Raw genomic sequence first — 19,618 nt, forward strand, 5'->3', positions numbered from 1 at the left:
TTTTTGCAATATTTTTGGCTTTTCTGTGATTGCTGTATTAATTACTCCTCAAAGCAATTTACTGGAAAACACAATATACCATTACAGAAATAGGGAAATCATAGTATTCTCATAGATTTTATGTGACTGGTGAAAGCAACAGTACATTGCAAGTCTGAGAAAAGAACTCAATATGGTCCCTTCATGAGATGGAATAAACAGTGGACTGGTACACATTTTTGCTAGCCATGATTCTTCCTTCTTTTTCAAAACAGACAAGCAAAGAGACTTCCTTGATTTTTTTTTCTCTGATGGATTTTTGCTGTAAATTCTGAAAAGTGTTATCTTCTGGGAAAATTACACTTTATTGCCTCTTTTCTGGTCATTTTTCACTAACACCTAACCAGGATGTCACTTAATGCACTCCCACTCCATAGACCAGCAGATGTAAGTCTGTTAGTGCAGTGGTTTTGGTGTACTATTGCTTATCACATTTTTGCCCTTTAGGTGCCAACCTGGATTCACTGGAGCAAGATGTACTGAAACTCTGCCCATGAAAATCCAAAACCAAGAAAGTATGTTAAAATAATCTGAATTTTGCTTTCTTCCCCAACTACAGCAACAAAAACAATAGTACTTGGTGTTTTCACAGTTCAGCTGGAACCGGCCTCTTTACTCACTAATTTATGACCTCATTCTCTAAAGTACAATCTGTACACCATGGCATTATTGACCTCCAAAATGTTTCTCATTTATGTGATCTTTGATCTTTCCATTCATCCACAGATGCATTTGTTTTGCACACACTGGCAGTTTTCTTGTTTGGGAGATTGCTGCAAAGTGCAACCCTAAAAGAACAAACTCATGGAGATGAGTGATGTACAGATCTTGTGTCCTTGCTGCCTTATGGAAAGTGCATCCTAAAATCAATTTGGGACTCTGGAATGGTGAATTTCTGTCTCACATCTTGAAACACACTTTGATCTGGATTGGTTTGGTTTTGGCTGGTTTTTCAGGGTGGGATTTCTTTACATTTCCACAGAGCAAATGAGTTGCTCTCCACGTCTTGAGTCATTTTGACAAGCTTAAACCGAGATTCAGTTTCTGAAAGTGAACTCACCAAGTCATATCAGTTCACACTGAAGGATCTTCTTTCTTAGCATATATTCACTTCTACTCTTTTCTCTGTTTTTTTCTCTACCATTTTTTTGTTTGTTTTTCCTCTCAGGTGCCCAAATGAATTTACTGGTGATCGCTGCCAAAACTACGTAATGGCCAGCTTCTACAGTACGTCCACTACTTTTCTGTCTGTGCCGCAATACAAGCATGCTCAGTCGGTGCTGCTTTCTTGTCGCTGCATCTTTCCTCCATTTTTTTTTTAATCTCTAACTAGATTTGTTGCCTAAGGCCTAATTGATTGTCTCTGCTTGTTGCATGAAAATGATAACAAAAAGCAATTGCAATGCTCTCCTAGATTGTTTGGCATTGAGGGTATGAGGAAAAGCAAGACTTATGAACGTTGTGAAATTAACACTGAATGTGTGATATGGACTCCCCACTGACATCAAGCAGAAAAAAATACAAAAATTGTATCTGAAAGTACCTCATTTTATTTGCCACAAAGACAATCATGATACAGGGCAACACTCCCCCAACAAAGGGACAGATAGCCAATCTTCTGCTTGTATGCAAGATTTGCATTTGGAACTAGAGATTAAAGGTAGTTGGGGTACTTACATGGTTTCCAATAAGCAAATACCAAACAGGATCAAAATGTTCTTCCTCCTCATTGTCCAAGTTTCAGTTGAAAGAGCACTGAAAGGAAAAGGGGGAGACATGGCTAAAATAATGGCATCTGACATATTTTGGGTGTATTGTGGGTAACAGGTGAAAGAGATCAAATATTTTGGATTAATTGACAAAATAAAAATACCAAACACACACAACCAGAGAGAAGACTTTTTGTCAGACCTCTGGTAAAATCATCACTGCAGTGACATCCCATCAGTTTTCCCATGAAGGAATGGGTTAATTTTTATTATTTGTCAAGGAGCAAACAGAAGGTACACTTAATATTTATTTTCTCCAACTGGCTATAGCAAAGTTGAAGATAACATATAAGAAAATTACTTAGATCTTACATTTTAATGCATGTGTACTATTGACAATTAATTGTCACTGTCATAAGAATGTACTGTGATCTAAGAGCAGTATTATTGGAATTATTTTTTTGATGGATTACTTGCCAGCACAAAAAGACTATAGGCTAGCTTAATTTAATTTCCATTAGTATATAGGACAAAAAGCTATAAGCATGTGCTGGACATTTTGGAGCCTGAAGAGATGCACAGGTTTTCTTGTATAGTGATGGATGAAAAACATCCATACATAATTTATACTACCCATCATGAAAACTGCCCGAGTAAATCCCAAGAGTGATGACTGGAGACCAGATCTCCCAGCACTCAAGTGTGTATTTTATGCTCTGATTTAAAAGCTTTATTACTGTGAGTTATTTTTAAAACGCGTCTGGTAACTATGGATTTGAAAATTTTATGCTGTTACAGTATTTGCTTACCAAACGTTATATTTAAGTGGTCTTTCCTGTGTATTGTGGTGAAAAGTGCAGTTAATGTTTTCTGATCTTAGAAGAATAATTTGTAAGGAGGTGGTGTAAAAAACATATGGGATCCGTTGTTTGCTGCTGAATATACCCTGAAAATTTTTGAACAATTGTATGTTGATTATATTAATTTTCCTACCTAGGAGTGGGGGGAAAAAGTTACGTGAGTTTCCCTTCACTGGTTTTTAAGTTGGGATTTTTAAAGACACCAGGTTGAGATTTTGTCAGGTTGCCTCCATAGAAAAGGTATAGGTGCCCTTGCATTGCTGCAAGAGTTATGCTCAGTTACAAGTACTTAAATTGGTGCAGCCTTTCCTCTCCCTGAAATGCACTGTCAGGAAAGCACACAACTACCTACCTTAGGCTACTCTGAGAGCCCAGTCAATGGCTGTGAAACTCTGGCACTTCTGCCCACCCTGCATCTACACCACAACATCTGGTTTCTTATGCTACTAAAGATGTTGAAATGACACTTTGAAAAGGGTCCATTGAGGGTACATTTATATGTAACAAAAAAAAATTAATGAGGAAGCATTTATATGACTTTTTATTATTACACCCAGAGCCAATCTGAACATACTATTTAAAAGTGGACCCAGAACAAGAGTTCTCTTTAGGCAAATGTTGCATCTGGGGTGTAAGACCAGGCTCCTATTTTGCACCAAGTGTTTTGGATGATTAACTTAGCTCTGTAGATGGAGCTTTTGCAAAGTACAGAGAAAATTGGGATGCTAAACAGCATTAGTGCCAGTAGGAAACAAAATTGTATGTGTGAACTATACAATGCTATCTAATTTTACTTGCTTTCAGAAGGGTCTTTCTTCATTTGGAAAGAAAGAGTCAGTGGGGTTCCAAGCCAAGTGTGCCTACTGATGAGCTGTTAAATATTTGAATTTGACTGTTGAGGAAAAGTTAGGTTCAGAAATCTGTCCTAGCATTGGTATTTGAGAATTCTGAAGTTACTAACTTTGCTGAGGGTCTTTTGCAAGGTTCAGAACAAGGCTGCCACTGAGCATTCTTGAAATCCTTGTCCCAACAGAGTGCAAGGCTAGCTGACTTACCTTCACAGTGGTTTGGTTAGCCCCAGACAATTTAGTAATCATAATGCACTAGAAGTATGTTGAAAAGGGTCACAGGAAATTAGGTAGATCTCCATTTTAAGAAAAATTCTTCCATAAAAATGCCTCTCTTTTCTGTCAGTGGAAGTGTGAGCATTACTGGGAATGGATGTGAGGGAGACTACTGGAAAATACTTACTGTCCATTGGATTCCAGATTTGCAAACATACCAAACTGTAGGGCAACCTGTGGTTGCTGAGAGGTGATGACTGTTAGATTTGCACTGCCACAGTTATCTCTAGCACTGCAGATACACGTTTTCCCCCTTCAGCTGGTGCTTACTGCCTTTGTAGTCCATGGGAAACTAAAGAACCAACTATGCTAGTGTTTTGCTTGTCTCTGCAGCCTGGCTGTCAGATCCTGTAATGTCCTTGCCCTGAGCACAGCAGTCACAGCTGCTAGCAGGTGTGCTACCCTGCCTTTTTGGGACCTATGGTCCACCACTGGTCCTTAAAGATAGCAGAAGGCAGTCAATAAGTGTTGCAAAAATACATCTGTTCCATACAGATATATTACCTGTATCTGAATATTCATGTATTCACTCATTTGAAGTCATGGAATCAAGGCAAATGGAGGAAAAATAATTATATAACACTAAAGACTTTGGTTAATTTTTATGTCATTATGCATGAGAACTCTTAGAGCCACACTATGCAAAATGCTCCACGGGATAAGAAACAGTGACTGAGCTGTGAATTAATAGAAGGTTGAAGAAGCATCTGTAGAGAATAATCACAGATAAACCATTTGTGCTCTCAAATGCCCCAGACAGATCAAGGGCCCCACCCAAAGAGGCAATGGACAAGCTAGCTTCACTAGTTAAGATTTATGTATGTGTTGTGAATTTAGAGCAACTTTTGGGGTATGCTGTGGCCCTTCTTGGGCATGAATTGAACATGGTCCATACCTTCCTGCAGCATGGGGCACCCGTTTAAACTGTGTCCATTTCAGCTCTGCCATCCTTGGTAAGCAAGGGGGATGGTACCAAGAGAGGAAGAGGGAAATTTCTCTTTGGATGACAGCCCCTATCTCATATGGTCAAGATGCACCTGGCTGAGGCATTAAAGGGGGCAAGAGTTGAGAAAAACTGTGATATTCTAGAATGACCAAAACTGCACTTACTCTGTGGTGGCCTTGATTTTTCAGTCTTTTCATATAAAATACAGATCTTCAAAAGTATGTTTTTAGTTATTCTACTACCTCAGTATTTCTCAGTTTCTATATATTTCTCAAGTCTTCACATTGCATAAGGGTACTAGACAATCTTACCTGAAATTTTCATTTTATAAAGCCTTGCACACCCTAAATTATCTGCTTTATGTTCTGAGATCAAGACCCCTAAATGATACAGATTTGAAAAATGCATTGTACATCTTCTGCTGAAGGTTAAAAGAGATAGTTTTTCACTATAAACTATTCAGTTAATGTTCATTAAATGCTAAAATTGGTATTACAGAACATTTCATTTAGGAAAGGACGAAATTTTCATGCTTCTAAGACTCAAACCAGTTGTAGGATAGCACTTACAGGAGACATAGGACTTAACATCCAAAGTTCGAAACTTGTTTTGCAGCCTGAATACCATTGAAATGAACCAAGATTTTTAATCCAAAATGGATCTTAAACAACATAAAGAGACCATATCCTGATCCCTCAAACAGACTCTGCTGACGTGTAGGTGTTCTGTTCTCTGATAGCTTAGGGGATTTTAGCTTGTTTTCAGTTCAAATTACTTGACAAAGAGTTTCTTATTAAATTTCTCATTACCCACAGAGCACATTTAATAAGAAAATTTAACAACAACTTAAGAAACAAGACACTTTGCTGCTTCAGAGTTGAAATGGGTCTCCCTGGACCTCTCTGCTGTTGCAGTTGATCCAGATGTGTTCTTCCTTTGTCAGGTGCGAGATTTCTACAAAAACCTGAGGCAGTCGTCACCCCTCACTGAGCATCACCATATCTCCAGGCTACCCAGCCATCTAAACCTAGAGTAGCCACCACAAAGTCTTGGGGGCATAGTGGCTGGGGCACACCACTCTTGAGCAGAGCATGCAGTTCTGGAGGATTTGTTTCACATTTCCAGGCACCACCCTCTTGTTCTGTAGACCCTGTACCCCAGCAGTATTAATTTTAAATCACTTTGGGGAAAAAAATAGCTTCCTGGTTTTTCCTCCAGTATGATCGTGTTCCCCCTCAGTCACATGCAGAATAAAAACTAAGTTGTTAAAAGGAATTCATTTAATCTATTCTTAGAGCACCTCGACAAATGTTCCGTAGAAACCACACTGCATGCAAACACTGTGCGACAATCTTAGGTTAAATAGCAAAATATCAAAAATAATAATCTGTTTCTAAAATGAGAAGCATTGGGATATTCTGCCTTCTTTTGATCAGGTCTAGGAGTACCACAGATAGATAAGAGCTGCATAACATCTAGGTTTGAATAAACAATGCATGGTTTCTCAGCATGTTTTCTTGTTAGGTCTTTCAGACAGAATATATTCCCATTTTAAGTACCAATTTCTTACTGGATTATTTGAAATAGAAGCTGCATGATATGAATGACTTCCCCTAAAATTAAATTACCTTCAAACTAGGTGTGGTACCTATAAGCAAGCATAATTACAGCAATATATATGCATGGGCATGTCATTCATTTTATTGAAGATTTAACCAGTTTTCTATGTAACTATTATATATTGTTAGCAGAGTTCAGGTAGTCATATAATACTGGTTCTTTAGGAAGAGACCTTGATGGATTCCAGCTTACTTAACCCTTAAAATGTTACTGATTGGCAACATAGCATTTGCATTTCCATTGTGTGCAAACTACATTAAAAATCAATTTGGTGAGAAAATTAGGATTGGATTTAAATTTCAGAGCACACAAGAACAAAAAAGGCAAGAGTTACCATGGCTATGGTGTTGGCTGCATGGGAAGAGGTACTTGCTGGGAGGAAAACCTGTGTTCCTCCTTACGCCCAGCTGCTGAGGCCTGAAGTACCTATTTAGGCATGTGATCTGCGTAAAGGACATCATGCCCTGCACTCCAGGGTCCATCTAGCTGGCCAACAAGTTGTTTTGTCAAGGCAGCACAGCCCAAAGACAGGGGAAAATGGTTTAGTTTCTCATTTTCTAGAAGTCAGGCCTCTGCTGCAGTCAACATGCAAAGCAGAGGACTCCCAATGCTGAGCAAACAGTGCCAGCCACTTCCAGGTCCCAGCCTACAAGAGCAAGGATATGCATTCTGATGACAGAATCAGGGCCAGAAGGGGGAGTGATGCACCACCCATTTGCAGGGGAATGCCACGTATTGTAATCCCTTTGCTATCATGGTCCCATCTGAAACCAATCAGCCATTGCACATGGCATGCTCAGGCCATAGCCCCATTCAAGTCTGCAACATCTTTAAGGGTTAATGGTTTCTGTGGCTTCTCAGATCCCCCATACATACATGTTCTTGTGTATAAGACATGATGCAGACCTGGTCACTTAGAAAGGCACACTTGAGCACTGCCCCTGTAACCAGGCACCCCTTTGTCCTGTTTCATGTGCAGGCACAGAATAGCCATAATTCTCATATGTGATTTATTTTTGAGTACAATGTGTTGCTCTTTTCTGAAACTTTTTTCCTTTTTCTTTCTTTTTTTGACAACTTTCTGCATTGGCAGAGCATCTTGGGATTGAATTTATGGGTATGGACCAATCATTCCTTTAAGCCTGCAGATTCTAGACCCTGAGAGATAAACCCCTTTTTATTTTTTTTTCTCCACCTTCCCTTTTCAGTTCCTAACCAATTTCTTTATGCTTCAGAAGGGATCATACAGCTATAACAACAACCCTTGTCAAAGTGTTAGTAGAGATCAGTTCACTAAAATGGTAAGAATGATAGGACGTTACAGACCTAAGGAATTCTGGGAGTTACTGAAATAATCATAGTGTAGTGTACATTCCTTTTTCTGCTGTATAGTTTTGACATTTGCTTTGCTGAGTTTTTCTAGGCTTGCCAGGTTTTGGAAACATTGTAAGCATTAAGCAAAATTACTAACTAGTATATTAAAAAGATAAGCTGTTATGGCCACTTAAAATTCTGCAAATTGCCATTTTGAGCGCTGGTTTCCAAGGAAGGTTTTATGTCTAAACTCACATCTTGGTGTGTAAATCAGTTGCCTATACATATGTGTAAATGGTATGCATATATACATTCCTTTCCATGTCTATAAATTAGAAGTGGGCTGAAAGTTATTTAGGAACTTAAGTAGAGGTTTACAGCTAGATTCCAGATCCTCAAGTCAGCAAATATATTCAGTATTTCTAATACTATGCTCACATTTCACCAAGTAAGAACACTGGCAGTTGATACTACTTTTACACTTCAGCTTTACATATAATAGAAATAGATCTTTTAAGTCCTCTTCATGAACAGATTATCTGATTAGGTATTCATATTTAGGGGTACAAATAATTCATCTCTTGGAGAGACTAACTTGAAATTTGAAATGTCCTATAGTTGTCAGTAAATGAGCAGAAACAGATGATGCTTTTCATATGATTTTAGTTCGTGTTCTTATTAACAATGGCCCCACAAAATGTCATTAGCTTAAGCTGTATACTGTGGAAAACTCACTGCAAGTCCAAATTAAAAAAAAACACTCACAACCCAGCTTCTTTTTATTCACAAGGTAACAATAATAATTCTCACTCATAAGTATTAGATTGTAGTAGAAGATATATGGCTACATTAACATATGAGTAGTTAAATTAAAATCTTTTAAGAAACTAACTTGAAAATTTTGTTTTACCTAAGAAACATCATCAACACAACCACCTCTTGGAATTAAATTATTTTTAAAATCCCCAGAGACCTGTAAGAAGACAAACTTGACAACAGAGCAAATCTAAGACCATATAGATAACCAATTATGTATAAATTAGAGTGATGTGAAATTAACTGCATAATGTGCATGTTTGAAAGGCTGCACATAGAGAGATTTAATATCTTGACAGTCAAGTCTTAAGTTGATTCGATTTTCCTTAGCATTCTGAATGGGAAAAAATGTATTGAAATTATTTTTAATACTTAGCAGGTTAAAACCTTTTTTAAACCCTCACTGCACATACAATTCTTTACAAACTTCCCTGCAAGGGTGCTATTAATTTATTTCAAGGTAGTTTGATCAGCCATGTTACTTAGCCAGGCATCATTAAATGGCTCCATAAAGGTTAACACTGGTCAGATAGAGAAGGCAGTTTTGGGGAAGATGTGGTATAGCATCAAGTGGCCCACAGGAGTCCAGCCCCTGCTTCACAAAATTATTCTGGCCTGAAACAGAGAGTCCAAGGCTTGTCTTCAAGGCACCGTGCTTTCTACAGGGTCATGACCAGAATCCCTGTCCCCTCCCAGCCGCCAGCATCCCCTGTCACACACATGGGCCACTGCAGGATACCAGGACATCCCCAAGATGGCCCCTGCTGTGCCCTGCCAGCCAGGAATACAGCCAGGTTTACATGAGAGCTTGCTGGTTTGCTGGGCATGGCAAGCCAAGCATGTGTCTTCCCAGGCAGACATTCTCCCCAAGAAATGAGGGATAGAATGGCAGCACCACTATTCACACACCGTGTGAAGCTGGATTGTCCACAGAGCCTCGTTTTGAAGGACACAGGAGGGAACTAAGGCATTGAAAGTAGACCCAGGGATTTAATTTTCCATGCCACTGAAGCTCTTTAGTCCCAGCAGATGTGCTGGTGCAAGGAGCATTGCTCAGGGCTGCATCCATAGCCCTCCTCCCCCACTGCATCCCCCATCCCCTGCAGTGGGTGAATGGCCGGAAGTGTTCAACACACAAGCAAAAAGCCTCAGCCCACTGGGAACCTCAGCCAGGCCATCATCAGCAAGCTTCCAAATTCATTTGCAACAGCCTCAGACTAGAGCAAACCTCCTGGAGTCAGTGCAATTTTTTCCTAAGAATAAACAACCAAGCAGAGCTTCCAGTGTTGATTAATCTTCTTCCTCCTCTCCCTTACCCTCCAAGAAAAACAGGTTGATATGTCATTATTCATTTTGCTTTCAGAAGCTAACAGCTGATGGCGTGATAGTTAAAAAAAAAGAATAATTCAAAGCATTTCAAATTATCCCCTAAAGTGCTTAGCACAATTCTCCTGTTTTCTGTGACATCCTTGTAATACACCATTTTCATGGCTAACTAATAAGCGCTTTTAGAAGGAGCAAAAATGGAAAGGGGATGAAGTGCCACTAACTAGCCTAGGCGAGGAGTTATGCTGTATGAAAAATCCCTTCACACTCTGCTTCAAACTTTTTTTTGTCCCTAAGCATTTCTTCTCTCTGTTTATTCCAATACCAAGCATGTTGTGCCAGGCCTGCAGCTGATTTTTCAACCCTTTAATCTTGTCTTTCCCTTTATTTCACCTTCCTCTTTTACTCTGTCCTGGTTTGGTTGGAGTTTCAGCCCTTTCTTCCTTCCTTCCTTCCCTTTTTTGATTTTCTGTTCTTGGAGTTCTTTTTTTTCTTTAATACATTTTGCAGCATCCTAGTTTTACCAAACTCACTTTTTCTGCCCCCATTTCTCTCCTTGTTAATAATTAGTGCTTTAATTTTGTCTGACAGTGCTCATTACCTGTTTAGTGGTGTTTTGGTTTACAATGGGTTTGGCTTGTAGAACAAATTTGTTCCATAGTGGCGTGCATTGTATCAGAGAAATTAAGACTCCTTTTTGCTTTTTGGTTTGTTGAATGGAGTATTTGCTACTTTCCTACCTTAAAACTAAAATAGTCAAGCTCAGGAAACACATTGGAGGGAAGACTGCTCCTTCTTCAGTAAGGAGTATTTTTCCCTGAACTGGTGTGGCATTTGTAGCATCACATCATTCGTACAGAGACATGTAGCATATGTGAGGGAACACTGAGCACCTCTGTACCTTCTGATGAATTACCCCACAGATGGTACATGTTCATGCCAGTCCCTTCCAGCAGGAAGGTAGTGCAAAGCTGTGCAGCTGTAACTTATTCACTTATTTTTAATCACCTGCTGATATTCCGACTAAGATCAATGTTGCAGATCAATATCAGACTGTCAGCTTAATCAAAAATAAGACCTGAGTAAAGCTAAACATCCATTTTTGTCCTAAAAGCAGAAACACACATCCTCATCTGTAGACCATCAACACAGAATGCGCCTCTGTTTCAGCACTCCTTGCATAATGTTTCCCCAGCAGAGCACTCCACAGTGCTTTCTGCCAAGCATGAGCAAGGAAAGCATGAGTAGCTCCAACCCAAATATTATCAGTGCTACTAACACCTTTGCAATAGTGAAATATCTCCAAAGAATGAGATCACTAACAAGCTGTCATCACTGAGCAAGCTGCCACCCTAGATAGAGAGTTTCTTTGTTGGTCACAAAGAAATGCAAGAAGAAACTTGGCATTTCTCTCATACAAGGCACTTCTGGATATTGATATTACTGTGTTTTAGGAGAGCTCTGGAGAACAAGTTTGAATTTTATGATCAGAGCTCAAAACCTGTCTCCATTTCCATTGATGATATAATTACAAGCCAAGCTCATGTCTCAAATGTAGACTATTTTGACATTTCTCCTGTAAAGACAGCTGAGATATAAATTGACATGGGAGCAGAGGGACATTGGATATGAAAACAATCCAAAAAAGATAGTAACAAAATAAATTTCTCTTAAGACCTGTAGAATTAGCTTTTATTCCAGCTGTCTTTGCAGTGTAAAACTTTCAAAACATTTGCAAATTCATGTTACTACCTTAGCATATTGAATTTTTATTTCCAGCAATTTCTGAGTGTTTATCAATTGTGAAGTTGTTTCTTAGATATTATTCTTATTTACTTAAACAACAACCAAAACAAAAACAAAACAAAAAAACAACCAAAACTGACTTTTTACTGTAATTGTACTCATCCTCACTATTGTGTTAAGAGTTTGTGGTGTGGTCCTGTTTTTCTTGCAGTTAATAATGAGTCTGCCTGAAGTGTGGTGGCTGTGTGAATCTGTGGAGTGGTTTGTAGCATGCCAGCTGTTGATGGTGTGCTCCTTGCCTAGCCATCCTCCATGTTGTGACTTTCTCTGTTTTTGTCCCTTTCTAGAAGCTGAGGAATTGTACCAGAAACGGGTGCTGACCATAACTGGCATTTGCATTGCTCTCCTAGTAGTTGGCATCATGTGTGTGGTGGCCTACTGCAAAACCAAGTAAACTTTTCTATTTTATATCTGTGTTTGTTGGTCAGGGCCTTCCCAGATGACTGTAGCTTCTACTCCTGTAAGCATAAGGTTGTATCTGGGTTTCTCCAGAGCTGAGCTGAAGAGACAAACTTGTAGCCAGGGTACTCTCATCCAAGCCAGATGAGTACAGATCTCCATGTCCATCAAGAATGCAAAAGTAAGGCAGGTATCTGAAAGGTTTCTCAGTCTTTTTTTTCTTTCTTTCTTTTGACTACTACCCATTCCTGTCAGTTTCCCCAGCTGAAGAGGAACAAACTCCAACACAGGAGTCATGTTGCTCCCCAGTAGTAAATTTTACCTATCAGCCTAGTTTGTTTGTACTTGAGACTAGATTAATGGTGCTAAAAGTTACTATACATCCAAGGGCAAAAAACTGAACACAAAAGTGCTCTCAGTGCAAAAGTAGGCACTTAAATTCATTATGTGTGTCTCTAAATTATTGGGGGTGACTCTTATGCATGCATGAGGCAGCCTGGATCATAAATTACATGGAACATCAGCAGAATTTTTGCTGCCAGAACTTCTGGCTGCTCTTATAAATCTTCCCACCAAATTACAGAAAACCCTTACCATAAATATGCCACATTTGTATAAAACTGATTTGCTGTTTCAGGATCTGATTGGCAGTTGGGTTGTTGTTTTTTGTTGAAAGCCCCAACAATAATGCATGTGCTAAAAGAGGGGAGGAGAGAGATCATTTGTACCCCTCAGTGAGAGTCCAGCCACACACACGCACAACTGCTCCCACCCATAACCTAGTGCCAGTGGTCGGTGGGGAAAACTGAAACAGTAGTACACACTAACTTTCACCTTATTCTTTCCTCTCAGTTTTGTGGAATAATTTCTTTTTTTTAGTTAGTGCCTTTTTCCTAGAGGACAAATGGCACAGATGGGAGCACATAAGTGCAAATACATTGTTCACTGAAGGTGGGGAGTAATGTAGTTTCCTAGGGACAGATTCCCAGGCTATATGTGCCAGGATCTCATTCCTATAGCATATGAACTCAAACTCAAACCCACTTTTTCTACCACAATGAGGAATTCAGGTTTTCCTCAGCTCCCAAGGTCTCCAGGTTCTCCTGAAGGGGAGTTGTGAAAACAAGTTAAACCCTTGCCATAAAGCTGCTTTTCAGCCCAGTCAGGTCTTTGGGCAGCTGCTCAGATGTGTTCATGGCACCGCACTCTCCATCCACCTTAACCACTTACATGTCCTAAGATGGTGCCTAGTTACCCTCAAAGCAGAAAGTCCCCTGTATACTTCTGAGACAGGATCATTTCCAAAACAGCCATCTCTGCTTATGCCATTCATATGGCGCAATATAAATTAAGCATTTTCCATTATCCAGGCACATACACACAAAGAAAATATGTAAAATGCTTGTGTCAATTAATGTTTTCATTGCCTTTAAGCTTTCCTGGCTTCAAGCTTCAACATATTTATTGTTTTCCCTTGTCCCTCCTTTTTGTAAAGCTTAGACTAGTCCCTTTGAGTTAAAAACAGGATTGAAAATTATTATATCTTACACTGTCCTACCCTGCCAACACTGTCTGCACTTTTGCATACAGCTTAGGGAATTGTATGCATTTTAGCTTTGCCAAAGCCAAAGTCCACACTCCACAGTGTGTTGGAGCCTGCATCCTCCCTTCCTTTCTGTGATTCTGTGGCAGCATGGTGAAAGTTCTCCAACATAATCAGACAAAACTGGGGAATATTGTTAAATTAAATTTCAATCTGAAATTGAGTAGCTATTTTTCTGCTTATTTATTTTGGTGTTTTATTTAGTGTGTTCTGCATAGTGTTTACAGTGCCAGGTTTTACTATGCTGTAAGTTTTGTTGCTGAAAATTTGGAGTGGTCTCCTGAAAGTTCTTCTGAGGAGAGTCGGACAGATTACAGAATCACAGAATCATTTAACTTGGAAAAGACCTCTGAGGTCATTGAGTTCAACCTTTGGGCAATCACATTGTCAAGAAGACTGAGTGCCATGTCCAGTTATTTCTTAAACACCTCTGAGAATGATGACTCCACCACCTCCCTAGGCAGTCCATTCCAATATTCAGCAACCCTTTCCATGAAGAAATTCCTCCTAATGTCCAGCCTGAACCTCGCCTTGTGCAGCTTAAGGCCATTTCCTTTTGTCCTGTTGCTAGTTGCCTGGGAGAAGAGACACATCACCACCTGGCTACAACCTCCTCTCAGGTACTTGTCGAGAGTGGTAGGTTCTCCTCTGAGCCTCCTTTTCTTCAGGCTAAACAACCCCAGCTCCCTCAGGAACTCCCTGTATGACTTATGTTTTATTAGCAAGTGGGGAAAGAGCAGCTGAGGACAGGACACAGTAGAAGCATCAATGTCAGCCAGAGACCATGTTGTTAGTACATGAATGGTTCTACTGAATGCAGTAGCAGCCATGACATCCAGCTGGTAATCATTAGGTTCCAGAGTGAATCACATGTTGCTGAAATGAAACCTTCCAAAGTTGCCAGGCAGTCTGCAGGCTCAGGCATAACTCATATTACTCACTTTGGATTTCTGAAGCTTCCTCTGCACCCTTCACGTCTTAGCACATTTATGTATTTGAAGTGCACTGTTGAGGTAGGGAATGAATCCTACCAAAAAAACCATGTAATTGCCATGTCACAAAGATTGTATTTCAGTGTCTGCAAGCAAGGCCTGAGGCACAGCCACCTCGGCTCCCTGTGAAGAGTGGTGTAACCCAGTGGGCTGTCAGAAACCTTGCCTGGGTTGTTTTGAGGGTGTCAAGGTGACTGGGTTAAAATCATTCCCCCTTTCCTTCTGAGTGCAGAAAAGAGCTTCTCCTGAGACAGAGCATTGCTTAGAAATGGCTTCCCTTTTCCTCACACTTTTTCCTGTTCCCCTGTGGCCTGCTGACTCCTGGAAGGGATCCTAAATATCCTTCCCCCTCTGCAGGTCCCCACAGCTCCAGCTGCAGTTAGACCTGTGATCTTCAGGGTTACCCTGAGCACTTGCAGCATTGGGGAAAATTCTGGCAAAAAAAAAGTGATGTTATATTATTATCATCCACGTATGCTGAAAAGTGCAGCTGCTTTTCTTTTGTCTATTAAAATTGTTTACATGTTTCTTGCACAGGAAGCAGAGGAAAAAGTTGCATGACCGCCTTCGGCAGAGCCTGCGCTCAGAAAGGAACAATGTGATGAACTTGGCCAATGGGCCGCACCACCCTAACCCACCACCGGATAATGTCCAGCTGGTGAATGTAGGTTTCACTGCCCACATTTCAAACTAGGCTGCCAGTGCCACAGGAAAGCTCACCCCACAGCTTTTAAACATCTGCCTGCTGCAGGCCGGTGACTGATTTCTCCTGGCTTTCTTCACCTAGAAACAATTGCTACTGCTAATTACTGCCATCTTCTCCATCAGAGAATAGTATTTTTGGTGTATTTGATGGTGGAGGGGTTGCCTTTCCAGGTCTCTGTCTGTGAGGATTCCTTTGTTAAATACATATGTTGTTTATAGCTTGATTGGAATGCAGATCTTTGCTACTTTCCTCATGCATCCCCTCCTACTTTGAGTCTAGATGGGGTAGGTATGCAGAGGTGTACATGAATATGCTCAAGTGTGTCAGTATGGTTTCTGCATGTATTTACGTGACAAAATTTGTGCTTTGGCACATACAAAAGACTGCAATCTGGGGAGGAGGGATTGGAAATTACATCTACAAATGTGGTGTGAATTACAGTTTATAAACCTGAGGTTTGTATGGGTTTTTTCAGCAGTACGTTTCGAAAAATGTAATCTCCAGTGAGCATGTCATCGAGCGAGAAACAGAGACCTCATTTTCTACAAGCCACTACACCTCAACAACACACCACTCCGTGACAGTCACCCAGACACCTAGCCACAGGTATTGGAGGAGGGGGAAGGCAAATGGCACCTGTAATAACTGATCTGTTGCTGTTACAAAACCAAAAAGATTTGTTAAACAACAAACTGGGGAAAATCTGTCCTGCCTTCATAGTGTTTTCATTTTAAGACTAACAATATTTGATGTCATACCACCTAACTAATTATCTTTCCATGGAATTGCTAAGAGCTCTATTGTCTGAATGGCATTCCAGTACTGTCACTGTGAATTTTAGTATGTGAAATTGCTAAATCAATGACAGCTCTGGTTACTGGAAGCCATCCTTCCCTCTCCTTTTATCCATACATGCAAAATCATCTTGGTGCATGTGGATCCATACAATTCACAAGCCCCACTTACCAACCCTAAGGTTGTACATACCAAGTGGCAATAGAGCCCTTCCTATCCCTGAAGGCTTTTTTGCCACCAAAGTCCACCGTTATGCTCCCCTTTTCTCTTTTCCTTCTTGCTGCTCATCAGCTGGAGTAATGGCCACACTGAAAGTATCCTCTCTGAAAGCCACTCGGTGCTAATCAGCTTCTCTATGGAGAACAGCAGGCACACCAGCCCAGCAGGACCCCGGGGCCGTCTCAACGGCATCGGTGGGCCACGGGAAGGCAACGGCTTCCTCCGGCATGCAAGAGAGACTCCTGATTCCTACCGAGACTCTCCTCACAGTGAAAGGTAGGACACACCACCTTATTGCTTTCAGCTATCAAGGCCTGGTGTTCCCAGATGGTTTCAAAACTTGGGAGCACAGGAGGAAACGCAACAGTGCAGCCGTTCAAGTAGGGCATACATCTTCTAATTCATAAAAATGAGGGCTTGGTAATAAAGTCTACTAAAAGCATTTCTTCTCTTCTTGCCTCTGATGGATCTATTCTTATTAGCCAGCAGTTCACACTTGGAATAGCTCCATTGGAGTAATTAGTCAGACATTTTCACCATAAAGGTAGAATAGATCTTTGCCTGATTATCAGTTTGTTAGAAGATGCAAGTGAGAAAACTGAGGGATTTTGTAGGGAGAAGGCAATGTATTGATCCACAGAAGGAAGGCATTAAGGACATCTAAGCAGTATTAGAAATTATCCCACCACCTGTTTTCTGGAGGATTCAAGCTCCTAACGCTTTATCTTTTTTAAAAATTCCCCATGACCTTTTATTAAATAAAAGCACAGAACACAAAGTGCAAACTAGAAGGAACCAGGTCATTATTAAATAAGGAGTGCTTAGAAATAAATCTGGCCACGAGTTTTCCAACAAAGTAATTTTTTCTCTGAAAAGGTTGGTTCATCACTTCCTAAGGTCTGCTCTGTAGTACATCAGTAGCAAGAAAACTTTTACTGAAAAAATTCTTTTAAGTTTTGGAATAGCACTTTACCTTAAGAGCATGGCATGGCCCCAGCACAGCAAAAGACAGACATTTAGAGTTTTGCTCCCAGAAATAGGCAGAAGAAAAGGGAAACAAAGGGTTACCAGACCAGTTCTCTGAGTACTTTGAAATCACAAGGGATTTGATCTTACGGGGTGTCCATGATGTCAAAAATGCAGCCAGGCATTATCCATGGAGATTGAGTTTTTCAGGAGACAAACTGTGGTTTCCAGAAAAATGAATAAGCAAATACAGCAAAAGCCACTTCAGTGGTACTCCCTCTGCCACACAAACAACTGCTTAGCAGTAGGAAAAGGGCCAACTGAATAAGGACTCTGAGTGTAGTACCACTAAGTATAGTAAACTAGGTCTCTCCTTATAAGTTATCTGTTATTTACCATGGAATTTAATTTCAAGATACATGGCTCACATGACATAAACAGACATGGCCCCAGTCCAGCAGAGCACTTTGACAAGATTAACTTTTAATCATGCAAGTAGCCCCAATGAAATCAGCGAGATTACTCACACGGGTAGAGCTCAGCATGTGCTTAAGTGCTTTGCTGGATCAAGACATGTAGCAGTAAATACCACATTGTCTCCTGCCTGGGAACAGTACAGGATGCATGGCCACATGCACAGCTTAGTATATTTGGGCATCTGTATGTGAGAAGTGAAGATCTTTCATACTGTCTGCCTGCATTGCCTGGGACACCCAGAGCATCATTCTTAAAGGAACTGTGTAGATTGAATTTTGGAGAGGGTGAGGGCAGGGAGAAGCATATCCCTTTTTGTTCTGCTGAGAAGAAAGAAAGCATTTCATCAGTTATTGTGTCTCTGGAAGGTTGTGCTACAGGTAAAAAGAAGCATCATTCCTGTGATAATTCCCCAGGAACAACAGCCTAGTGCGTACCTGCAGTGATCGCTAATTTGGAATGCAGGAGATGATCATTCCCTGGGCATTAATTGCAGGACTCATCTATTTTTAGCAAGCAGGAAATTCGGAAATACATGGCCAATTGTTCTTAGGATGGATTATCTGTATGTGTGTGTATATAATGGAGAGAATGGAAGTTATTTGCAACTGAAAATTACTCTGAAACATAAAGGAATGTAAGAGCTGACAAATTACTTCTTGAAGCCATCAGATGTTGATCTGCTGTGAATTGGTAGATCAAGGCTGTGCTCCTCCACCAGATACTTCACAATTTTGAAATTAAACAGAATATATAAGGAGTTCTTTTGCATTACCCCATCCACTTGTTGGATCCCATGTTCTGCCACCTTGTTCACACATGTAGAGGAGCCAAGCAGTTACACCTTGGATGTCCTTAGCTGTCTTACAGGAGAGAAGATCAAAAAACACATCTCAGCACAAAAGACTGTACTATAAGATGAATTTGGCAGCATATAACTGGTTAATGGTTGTTGGGTGGCCATGGATATACTCTGATCCCTTTTCACTGAGCTAGCATAGCTGTCCATGAAGCTGGATATATCAATCAACTTTTAACCTTCTTTTTAGGGTGGGATAGACCTGCATGACTTCAGGTCCTGTGCCTCAAATCACAGACAGCAGCTAATTAGCACTGCCCTGTTATGCAGTGGGGGAATACACCAGAAATGTCTGAATGCACAACACTTCAGTATGAGTAACTTGACAGTGCTGGAAGCCTGCACAGTATGCTGAACACATTTAACTAACTTAATGCAGTAATAGAACCAGTTTAGCTGAAATCTAGTATGACATGAAGATGTGTATATATAACACTGTACCCGATGGTGAAATAGAAAGGCTTCAGTTTTTCAGCCAATGCCTATTTAAAAATGTGAAAGGGATTAAAAGCTCACTCGTGGAAGAAGAAAGAATGACAATTCATCCAACACACAAACCTATTAATTGCCCTTTACTCAACCAACCTGATTAATTCCCACGCATAATTCCAGTTTTGTTTTTCTTTCTTAAGTTCCTCAGTGGATGAAAATCAATATGTCTTTAGTGAAATCAATTTACTCTAATACACATCTGTTCAGAATCTGTCCCAGTTTCTCTTTCTTCCAGTAACTGTATTTTAATCAAGTGTCATATGTGCAACTGAGTCATAGTTTGGACAAGAAAGCTGGATTCAGATTTATTTTGGAAATTTAAGCTCAAATAAATAAATCACTGATTAAAAACTAACTACATCAATCATAAACACATAACTTTCCTCAATGGGTCTGTGTTAGAGATGGAGTTTAGAAAGATTTTAACTTTGGACAGATAGAATTCAAGCAGGTGAATTTAGTATAAGAATGTAAGGAAAACCAAACTATGCAAAGTGTCATGCTGGGTACTTTTCCTTCAATCAAGAGGTTTTAAGGCAGATCCTCACCTGGC

At 40.2% G+C, this 19,618-nt stretch overlaps 1 protein-coding gene across 18 annotated transcripts in view; it reads left to right on the top strand.

Moving 5' to 3' along the window:
- NRG1 (neuregulin 1) overlaps positions 1–19,618 on the top strand; it is a 483,648-nt gene that overhangs the window by 456,579 nt on the left and 7,451 nt on the right. For 11 of the 18 annotated variants that reach the window (XM_071580239.1, XM_071580242.1, XM_071580241.1 and 8 more), the window contains 6 exons: positions 1,208–1,266; positions 7,392–7,415; positions 11,848–11,950; positions 15,092–15,218; positions 15,736–15,866; positions 16,347–16,550. In XM_071580239.1, the coding sequence (XP_071436340.1) occupies positions 1,208–1,266; positions 7,392–7,415; positions 11,848–11,950; positions 15,092–15,218; positions 15,736–15,866; positions 16,347–16,550 (648 nt within the window). Of the gene's footprint in view, positions 1–486; positions 555–1,207; positions 1,267–7,391; positions 7,416–11,847; positions 11,951–15,091; positions 15,219–15,735; positions 15,867–16,346; positions 16,555–19,618 lie in introns of those variants that run through there. The other 7 variants (XM_071580238.1, XM_071580245.1, XM_071580237.1 and 4 more) reach the window with 5 other exon arrangements.

The sequence above is a fragment of the Pithys albifrons genome, chromosome Z (assembly GCF_047495875.1).
Source record: "Pithys albifrons albifrons isolate INPA30051 chromosome Z, PitAlb_v1, whole genome shotgun sequence".
Classification (NCBI taxonomy): Eukaryota; Metazoa; Chordata; class Aves; order Passeriformes; family Thamnophilidae; genus Pithys; species Pithys albifrons.